This window comes from Rhinopithecus bieti, unplaced genomic scaffold (genome assembly GCF_001698545.2).
Source record: "Rhinopithecus bieti isolate Rb0 unplaced genomic scaffold, ASM169854v2 scaffold_26532, whole genome shotgun sequence".
Classification (NCBI taxonomy): domain Eukaryota; kingdom Metazoa; phylum Chordata; class Mammalia; order Primates; family Cercopithecidae; genus Rhinopithecus; species Rhinopithecus bieti.
In genome coordinates, this window is record NW_016812934.1 from 4,762,058 (window position 1) to 4,772,950 (window position 10,893).

General features: G+C 38.9%; 1 protein-coding gene across 9 annotated transcripts in view; it reads left to right on the top strand.

Annotated features, from left to right (window-relative positions):
- RUNX1T1 (RUNX1 partner transcriptional co-repressor 1) overlaps positions 1-10,887 on the top strand; it is a 155,004-nt gene extending 144,117 nt beyond the window's left edge. For all 9 annotated transcript variants that reach the window (XM_017847350.1, XM_017847352.1, XM_017847351.1 and 6 more), the window contains one exon: positions 9,349-10,887. In XM_017847350.1, the coding sequence (XP_017702839.1) occupies positions 9,349-9,624 (276 nt within the window). In that variant the 3' untranslated portion in view covers positions 9,625-10,887. The remainder of the gene's footprint in view (positions 1-9,348) is intronic.
- Positions 10,888-10,893: the final 6 nt, after the last annotated feature.

Genomic DNA, 10,893 nt, shown 5'->3' on the forward strand with positions numbered 1-10,893 from the left:
TTTTTTTTTTTTTTTTTTTTTTTTTTTTTGACCTCTTTGGTGAACTGATCTTTAATATAACATTACCAGTGTCTTCAATGACACTTTCCCAATAATTTTAAAGCAGAGCATCATAGAGGAAAGAGTTTGGAATTCAGAGGATCAAATTTCATTCCTGGCTACAGTTCTTACAATTCTGTGATTTCTGAGAAAGGCACTGAACCTGTAAAAGCTTTGATTTTATCATAATCTGAAGAAGAGTGGAAGTGTCTAGTGTATGGCTTGAACCTTGAGTCATGCTATGGATGAGGAAACTCACCTGGCTAAAATTACACAGCTAGGAAATGGCAGAGCCCCAACAGGATCTCACAGCATGCTTTCAGGCCCTGTTGTTTTGTAACAGGGAAATAAGGAGCTTTTCATAAGGATCATTAAGATAATTTTTGGATGCAGATAAAGACGGCAACTTAGGTCTGTTTTCTTATTCTTTAAATTGCAAGACCACTTTTAAGACCTGGGGAGGAATCATCTCTAGAAGGATTAAGCCTCTTTTCTCCAAAAATAATGTAAATAATTTCCCAAGAATAGAAGAAAGAAAGATGGAAAAAAGACTTCTTTACACCCAATAAGGTCCATATTGCCGTGTGCTTATCTATTTATTTATTTATTTATTTATTTATTTATTTATTTATTTATTTATTTTGAAACGGAATCTCGCTCTGTCACCCAGACTGGAGTGCGGTGGTGCAATCTTGGCTCACTGCAAGCTCTGCCTCCCGGGTTCACGCCATTCTCCTGCCCCAGCCTCCCGAGTAGCTGGGACTACAGGCATCCGCCACCACGGCCCACTAATTTTTTTTGTATTTTTAGTAGAGACAGGGTTTCACCGTGGTCTCGATCTCCTGACCTTGTGACCTGCCCGCCTCAGCCCCCCAAAGTGCTGGGATTACAGGCGTTGGGATTACAGACGTGAGCCACCACGCCTGGCCTGCCTTGTGCTTTAAGTATTTTATGAATTATTCTGTTTTCTAAGAAAAACGAAAGTTCCCATTTCTTAGAAGTTTAATGTGCAAAACTTACCAGAGAGTGCACTGTAACCTAGGGTTCAGGGCAACCACACCTCCCACTTTGGGTGGAACTGTCCATTGACACCTAATGTCCCCGTATAATTATTACGAGCACCCCCTTACACTGTCAAGTGTCTTGTCTTCAATGATAAGTTGAATGGTCCCACCTCTTAAAGGCCATGTTCATCTGATCAGATGATCATCTTTTGCTAGCACAGCTCAGAGGCAGATAGGTGTGGCAGAAAGTATCTGAGAGGAGGACCCAGAAGTCCTGAATTATGGCCCCAGCTCAGTTACTGTCTCGGAGGTCCTTGGGCAATTCATTTCATTCCTGTCAGCCTCCATTTCTTCTTAAGGAATGGGACGATACTCACTTACCTTGCAAGGTTGTTTAAAAGATTTTAAAATAGTGTTTTGAAACCTTTAACACAATATATTATTATCTGCTCATATTTCCCACAGTTTTTAAAAAATCACAATATATACTAAAGTATTCCTACTGAAACAATATTATTTTCTCCCTTTCCCTTTCTTTATTTGACACCATCACCTATTGTAAACATCTGCCCATCTCTTACCTAGGTCAGGTATAAACCGTATAGTCCAAATCTATAACAATATATATGTGGTTAGATACACACATTATTATTCTCTCTCTGCTTCATAGTGACTTTAAGAAGGAATCTAAGCTTCGCAATCAGAAGACCAGAGTTCTAGGCCTAGCTTGGCCATTTATGTTTCTTCTGGGCTATTTGTGTTAATTCTAGATATCTCTGAATTCTTCTGTCTGTAATTTCTGAATTTACCCTTTCTCTTCCTACCTCAGTTTTCACATGTATAAAATGGAGCTAATGATACTCATTCTGCTTAGAAAAAACAGCAGTTCTGAAAGACTGGCAGTGGAAATGTTTCAGAAGGAGAAGAGGAATTGAGAACATTTAATTTGGGAGACCAGCAGAAAGAAGGCTTGGAGGCAGGAATGAATAACTCATGGTTATTATTTGTAGGGGGCGGGGGCATGTAAAATTTATCATCCAAACGGGGATGGTTTTTGGAGTAAGAAAGGTTGCTTTTGCTGAGACAGACCAGTCCGGTAAACCAGGCTGTCCCAGGCTCATGGAAACCCACAGTCAGCAGAGTTATTGGAGGTTGCATGAAGTTTGTTTTGCCTGAGATGAAATAAGACGACCTACAATGTTTGTTTAACTCTGCACCAGGCATGGTATAAAGTGCTTTCTACACTTTAGCTCGTTTACTTCTCACATCGACTCTGACAAAGTAGATAGTGCGATTTTTCTCGTTTTACAGATAAAAAAGCTGTGTCTTGGCCGGGCGCGGTGGCTCAAGCCTGTAATCCCAGCACTTTGGGAGGCCGAGACGGGCGGATCACGAGGTCAGGAGATCGAGACCATCCTGGCTAACACGGTGAAACCCCGTCTCTACTAAAAAAAAAAAAATACAAAAAACTAGTCGGGCGAGGTGGTGGGCGCCTGTAGTCCCAGCTACTCGGGAGGCTGAGGCAGGAAAATGGCGTGAACCCAGGAGGCGGAGCTTGCAGTGAGCCGAGATCCGGCCACTGCACTCCAGCCCGGGCGACAGAGCCAGACTCCGTCTCAAAAAAAAAAAAAAAAAAAAAAGCTGTGTCTTGAAGGGATTAGGCCACTTGCTGAGTGTCTCGTGGTCAGTAAGTGTGAGTTGGTCCTTAGCTCAGGCAGCCCGGCTTTCAGGCCACCTTCTTAGTAGCTACGTGGTGGGAGTGGGAGGTTTTTGTTTGTTTTTTTTTCCTGATTGCGTACTACTGTATCTGTTCTTCATTGGACGTCATGATTACTTCTACCTAGTTCTCAAACTTTACTTGGATTTATAGGCTGATAATTGTTATTACTATCAGTTAGAATGACACTGGACTTGCGGCAGATATCTAAGCAATGTGATGCTTACTGTACTTTCTCTTTTCCCAGTGATTATATGTTTAACCCGGAATAGAATGCCAGCATTAGCATAAATCAGAAATTCACTGAATCTGATCATCTTAAACTCTCTTATTTTTTCCGTATTTATTTCCATTTTTTATTTCCTATCTGTGTACAGATAAAGCTTTTTCCAGTGAATGTTCTCAGATTGCAGCTATTTCCAAGGAAACTTCTACAGCTTTCTTTGAGATCCATACCTTATACTAGCTTGGGTGATTGAAGCAAGAAACTGCAAGTGAGCACAGAAACAGAGAAATACTTTTACTGTTCTAATTGTTTAGAGTTTAAAACTACCAAAGTGATGTTTTTCCCCCCAGATTAAAACAACCTTTATTTATCATTCTTACATAGGTGCAGAGCTGCACAGTTATACCAACCTCAGTGGGATCTGTGAAGTTTGGCCCAAACTGGAAATGCCACCTGTGTAGACTCTGAATAAAACATAGGGGCCTCACAGCATGGGTCCTATCAAAGCCTTCACAATCTCATCAGACCAGTTGATTCCCAGAAAAATCTGGAGCTCTCAGAGCATGAGCTATGATGCTGTGTTACAATTTATATATATATGTACATATGTGTGTGTGTATATATATATGTAGTTATATAATATACAATATGGTACAGTTATTTATATATAATAATATAATATATATATAATATATATATAGATATTTTTTTTTTTTTTTTTTTTTTTAATTAAGAGGTCAACCGTTTGATTCCGTAGATGTTCATGGTATAGTAAACAGGGCACTGGGCCAGGATTGACCTTTGGTTGCTCACCTCTTGAAGCTTTGGTTTTCTCATCTGCAAAATTTGGGATAACGTTTCCGTGATCTACCTGATTGGCAAGGTGGTTGAGAGTTGCAAATGAGATGAGGAGAAGTGTTTTATTAAAAGAAAAGTCACCTTACAAATGAGCAGTGTGTATATATAAGAAAGAAAGAGGAAAACGGAGAAGAAAACCAGTTAAGAAATGATCCTAACAGGAAGGGTGGTGAGGGAATTAGAGTAGTGACTATGCGATTGGAAAGGAAAGGAGGGAGACCACAGAAGTAAAATCTGTGCGGTTTGGCACTGAATGGTTCCAGGGGCTAAAGAAAGAGGGGTTTGCAATAAAGTGGCAAAGTTTTAGGCATGAGTGTTGCCAAAGACTGAAATGGACCCACCAGAGTTGGGTTTAGGGAATACTGACTTAGAGGAGCATCCTCAGATCGGGCAGTTGAAAGTAGGAGCACAAAACTCAGGAAGAAGATAACAAAAAGAAGCAGGTTTGAGAGTAATTTGCTTACAGCTGATTGTTGAAATCACAAGATCTCACAAGGGGCAGCATGAGAAGGAAAGGATATTCCTTTTCTTTATGCCAGCATCCCTCCCTCCCTCACTATCAACTGTTTACAGGGAAAAGAACAAACAGTAGAAGAAGTTATTGTATAAGAAAGAGAATTTTAGTAGTATCTAGGAAACCAAAATTAGGGGAAATTTCAACAAGAGGCATTTAATAAGGAAGAACGGGGAAGTAGTCAGCAGTGATAAATCTTCAGAAATTTTGAGGACAGCAAATGAAGATGGAGAAGAAATTGTCAGTCACTAATGAAGTAAGAGGGGAAGTAAGTTAATGTTCTTCCCCTGTAGCTGTCAGTGCCTATGGGTGATAGCACTTAATTTGAATGGGACCTTGAGCTTTCTAATTCTAAAGGTTGTAAGGTACTGGATCTGGAGCAAGGATTGTATCTACTCTCTCTTTCTTCCAGTCAGTACCAAAAGGAGGGAGTGGTGTTAGTACCTGCCATTTATTCAGGACCTACTGAACATCATGCACTGTGCTTAGCACTGACATAATCCTGAATTATCCTGAGGTTATTATTCCTGCTTTACATGTTCTGTTGCTCCAAGAGGTTAAGTAACTGGCTTCTGGTTCCAAAGCCACGAAGTGATGAAGTTGGAAATGAAGTTGGCCTGGCTTTTGAAGCCTGTGCCATTTTCATTACACACTCTGACACCTCGTCTTTGCTGCTTCTAACTTTATGGTTCAATTTCTGTCCATTTTTGGGAGTTAAGTGCCTGCTAACCTGTTCCTGCCACAATGAGAGCTAATAAAAGATCTGAAATTGACAAAGTGTGGCATTTTGGAAAGAGTATTTTTGATTTGTAATCCAAATATCTGGGTGAATCAAACTTTGGCTATGTAATTTTGTATTTTTGTGACTTGGGGCAAACCTTTTACTGTGAAAATTATTTATTTTGAGAGCCCCAATTTCTGAAACTGCAATCATGTGAAAATGATTTTAAATTGTCAAGTGCAATGCAAGTAGATGATGATGTGATCTTAACGTGAATTTAAGTCAGTGTGTTGCCTTCTGTAGGATTCTTAACATTTGAGGAGTTTCAGTTACCATCATTCTATTATATTTAAATTTATTACACATCAATTCTGTGCAAGTTTTTCTGGAGAATTATAGATATGTAAGATCTGGAGAGACTTAAAGCAGTTCAGAGACAAAATAAAAGATATTTTGTCCTTCAGATAAAGATTTTTCTGCAGTAAGAACCAGAAGGGATATATGCCTATATAAGAGAAAGATCATTCTCTAAATATTTTTCTTAGGGACAAAGAGAAATGCTGATTTGAAACAAAGTGTCAAACACCTTCATTATGCAGCATTGGCATTCAAAAGCTTCAATCCATTGGTTCTGTATCTAGCCTTGTATTTAGTATATTTAGCAAAGGGGATGTTCATGTTCAGCCACAAATCCTTCATCTGAGTCACAACCTAACTTTGGTCAATTGACTTATTCTTATTTTTCAGATAGGGAGGAAAATATGTTTATGACATAAAGGGAATAACATTATCACAAATAAGGGAAGACTATAAAGTGCTATGAGCTTTGGGAATGAAATTTGCTATGAAATGGATATCTGTGAGCTTTCTACAGTATTGTGGTAATTTCAGTCACATCACTCCTTAGAGGCCTGAAAGGGAAGCTCAGTCATTTAAAAATAAAATAAATAAATAAAACAATTATCAGGAAATACTATCTTGAATATAAAATGCACAAATTGAAACATGTAAAATTAGATTAAGCCATTGACTGCCTTTATCCCAACCCTTGTGGATAGACGTGTGGCTGTTAGACACAATTTGCAATGTCCACCTTTGTGAACAGTAGAAAGCTTAGAATGATCCAAATTGGACTACTCACAAGATTCTGTACCTTCCGCTGTTTCCAGAATTGTGACTGTTCAGGGGCTGAGTGCCACTGATCAGGCATCAATCTCGCAGGTATGGATTAGCCAACAGGAAATTCTAGAGCATCCAAAAGAAATATATTAATAGAAATTGCTCTTTCAGTTTTCTAATGAGCTGTTAAGAATGAATATGCACATTGGAGCGTTTGTTAGTTGAACACTCACTAAAGTCCCCTGTACATTCACGGCAATGCAGTGTCAAAAGAAATAAAAATTTGCAGACTTTTTTTAACTAGATCATTAAAATTGCTCTTTTTGTAACTTCCTACAGCTGAAGGTTGTTTTTTGTTTGTTTGTTTTTTTGTTTTTTGTCCCAGTGGTGGGTGGTAAATGAATAGTATCAAACAACTTCAGAATGAAACTAGAGGTAAAACTAGCCAGACCCCTTAACTCCTGGATCAGAACCAGACAATACTAGGCAAGAAGGCTCAATTCCCAGCAGCTTCACGATCCAAAACATCTGTTTCTGTATTTGGCACAATTCCACTTTTTTATTTGTAAAATTGTTCCCATCTTTGAAAACACTTTAAAAAATAAAGAAGCCCCCATTCTGTCTCCCTTTCCACTTCCCACCACATGTATCTGTAATTACCTGGTTTAGTCTGTGTGTTTAATCAGTTTAAATTGAGAATGTTGCAGACATCTGATTTCAATCTGAAGGAGCCATTGAGTATTGGACAGTTACCACCCTGTGTCTGCCAAAACGGGCCTCTGCCAAAAAACGGATAGGACTCACACCAGGGTATTTCCTAAAGAAGCCACTTGACTCAGATTAGATGTTTAATTTCCTTAAAATATTGTTTTGGATGTGAGTCTCTGTTCTCTAATTGGAATATTCTGATGTAATTTAGGAATATCGCTTATTTGCTGAGCTTGTTCCAGGATCCAGCTGGCATTATTCTAAAAGCCTAAACCTCAAGGAAGTTAACTTCACTCTCAGCACTGAGTATTATACCTCGCGGCTTTGAAGGATGGGCCAGGCCCACATTTGCTCACATCTTTGTGGAACCATTGTACATGCATGCAATGCAGTTGAATTAATTTTGAGAAAGAAAGACTTCTAGTTATGGTAATGAAACTTCTGATCAGAGCTTCTCATCTTTTGAGATAGTTTCTTAATTGAAGTAGGAATAAATTGTTTTCTTCTACTACTGACTATTCACTTAAATTTTATTTTAACCTATGAAATTTTTTGACATATCAACTAAGTTTCTAGATTTCCTCAGCAATGTTCACTTAAAACACCTGTCATTGGCCAGAGTTTGAGATTTTAAGTTTTCGTTTTGTTTTTCCTTGTGGGATTGTAATTTCTTTTCTTTTTTATTTCTGTTTTTTTGTTTGAGCTTTTCTGCTCAACATAGTAATGTCTAATGGTTAAAGAAATAAAAACATGGAGCTGGGTTCTTTCTAAAAGTTTTACATTGGAGTTCTTGAGTTCAAAGGTTTTCAGCACATGAAAGCCTCTGGGAGCCCGCTGATTTGTTAACAGTGTTAGGATGGCTGCTAAAAATTCCCTTGCATGTTTTGCACAGCGGTAAAGCCATACACGGGGTGATGGGCTGACATTTCCTAGGAGTATAGTATTGTCAGCAGCTCATGAGCTTGCCTTAAGCCACACAACTAGCATGCTGGAAGCAAAGCAAATGTAGAGAACACAGAAGGGAAACCTGTGAGTATCTACTTATGTCAGGGCTTTAAAAATCTTTCTTATCACACAAGCACATGGCATCAGCTGTTTGGGGTTACCAGATTGTAGTCAGAAGTTTGTTTTTCAAGGACGTAATCAAAACCAATGAAGATTAAGAATAAAAAGTTGAATGGCATAAAGCTAAGATCACTTACTATAGCTTAGCATAATGGGGTTTGTCTTGCCAAAGAAACTAGGAACATTTAAACATTTAAAGTCAGCTTTCTGAGGTCTCCCTCCCCACTACACTCATAGGAGGACCCCTGAAAGTTAGTTTCCTCCTCATTCCTCCTTGCCTGCCTAGGACCTATCCCCAAAAGGTGCTCTTCTGTCTCTGGTATGTTTGTGCTCTAATTCATGATGCATTTATCTTAAAGTTTAAATCCTGTTGGCAGCCTCATTCCCACTTTTTTCATGTCTTGCAAAACACTGCCCACAACTGGCAGTGAACTTGCTAGGGTTTGAGTTTTGTTCTCATCACTCCCAGATGAGCCCCAGTTCCCTATGCTTTTCTGACTTCCAAGAGTTGTTGAGGCACAAAGGAGCAGGAGAACAACTCCATTGGCTGTAAAGAACTGTGTGCAAATAGAATTGTTATTTGGCTAGTTTTAGCATTTCTCATTTCTGAAAGCCAAATGAGGCATAGTCTAGTTCATTCATTTCACAAATACTTATTGAACACTTACTATCAGTCACCATTCTGGGTGCTTCAGATACAGGGAGAAAAAACAAACCAAGGATCCTGTCCTCCAGGGAGCTGAGTGAGGTAAAGGGGTTGTTTCAACACAGTCCTAGCATTTGGTTGTAAGGTTCACTGAATAGCTGCAGTGAAAGAACTAAAGACAGAGAGAGGTTAAAGGACTTGCCTCACCCTGTCTAGTCTGAAGGAGCAGGGAATAGAATCCTTTATCTACTATTACTCTATTTCTTTAATCCAATATAGATATGGTTCTGGTAGTTTCTTTGTGATTCCTTTTAGTATCCAAAAGGAAGGAGCTTCTGCTCAGATATATCTGTGTGTCTGACAATTGTGGTATATGTATTGGGAAAAAAATTGGAAATAGTAATTGCTAGTCAGTATGAGTGAAAGGAGAAGTTACATATAAAGATCACTAAACCTAAAAAGAAAGGATGTTATAGTAAGAACTTAAAAAGTCTTCAACTACTTTGGTAGATGCCATAGTAGTTGTTGGCAGAACAGTTTGGACAACCATCCCATCAAAACCTGCATCTTCTGTGTTTAGTGTGTGTATCCATATGTAAACACCTGGATTTTTCATCCTGACTGTATAGTTCTTGAAAAGAAGGCTACAGTGATGCCTAACAAATTTGTCAGACTATTGTCATAACAGTGTATTAATTTGGGATCTTGCTGTCTTCTGCCTTCTCCTTTAGAGTTGCTGGAATTGTGGCCGTAAAGCAAGTGAAACCTGCAGTGGCTGTAACACAGCCCGATACTGTGGCTCATTTTGCCAGCACAAAGACTGGGAGAAGCACCATCACATCTGTGGACAGACCCTGCAGGCCCAGCAGCAGGGAGACACACCTGCAGTCAGCTCCTCCGTCACGCCCAACAGCGGGGCTGGGAGCCCGATGGACACACCACCAGCAGCCACTCCGAGGTCAACCACCCCGGGAACCCCTTCCACCATAGAGACAACCCCTCGCTAGACGTGAACTCAGAACTGTCGGAGGAAAGACAACCAACGCAAAACCAATTCCTCATCCTCAGATGCTCAAAGTTGTTTTTTTGTTTGTTTGTTTATTAGATGAATTATCCTATTTCAGTACTTCAGCAAGAGAGAACCTAACTGTATCTTGAGGTGGTAGTAAAACACAGAGGGCCAGTAACGGGTCGTAATGACTTATTGTGGATAACAAAGATATCTTTTCTTTAGAGAACTGAAAAGAGAGCAGAGAATATAACATGAAATGATAGATTTGACCTCCTCCCTGTTATTTTCAAGTAGCTGGGATTTTAAACTAGATGACCTCATTAACCGATGCTTTACCAAACAGCAAACCAAGAGATTGCTAATTGCTGTTGAAAGCAAAAATGCTAATATTAAAAGTCACAATGTTCTTTATATACAATAATGGAAAAAAAAAAAGAGGAAAACCCTCAAGGGCATGAGCATTGGATACAGCGGTAGACATTTTAACAAGAAGATGAATGGCGTCCGTGGGTTGCTAACTGAACTTTGAAGACCCGCTACAAAACGCGCAGATGTGCAGCAGATTGGAAGGAGACACAGATGTTCGGTTTTTTTCCTGTTTCTGAAAAGAAATAATATCCAGGTCAACAGAATGAAAAATGAAAGATGATTTGCAGTGGGATGTATGAATACAGCAGCAAGAAAAAAAATGCCATAATACAAAAGGCTCCATATATATATATATATACACACACAAACACACATATATATATATGTATACACACACACACACACACACACACACAAGTAAGAGACTCAGCCTGCAGTTAATTAGCATTCTGGCAGTTTTGACATCAGCCAGCTGCCCTAAATAACCCTTCATCGTTTCTTCACTTTTGCAAGGTTCCACAGAGTAAGACATTGGGTCTATTCCAACTCATTCATTTTATATTGAAAAAAATAATTTTAAAATGGTGGCTTCAGCTCCAGCCCCTTTCCAAAATTTTCAACCCCACCCTGTTTGGATTTTAATTAAAACTAGTAGTTCTCTTGGTGTTAAAACACTTCTGTCCTGTGAGGTTTCCCAATGGTGTTTTTCTTGTAAATGTGTTGGACAAATGTGAAGATGCATTGTAGTTTAACCATATGCCCACATTTAGTCTCTTTATTCCTAGTTGGTGAGAAACCTGTATCTTTCTATGCTGCTTTTATATCTGTATGTATTAGTGATATTTCTCTAGTAGTTAAAAAAAAAAAAAAAAAAAAAAAAAGAAAAAAAAGATTT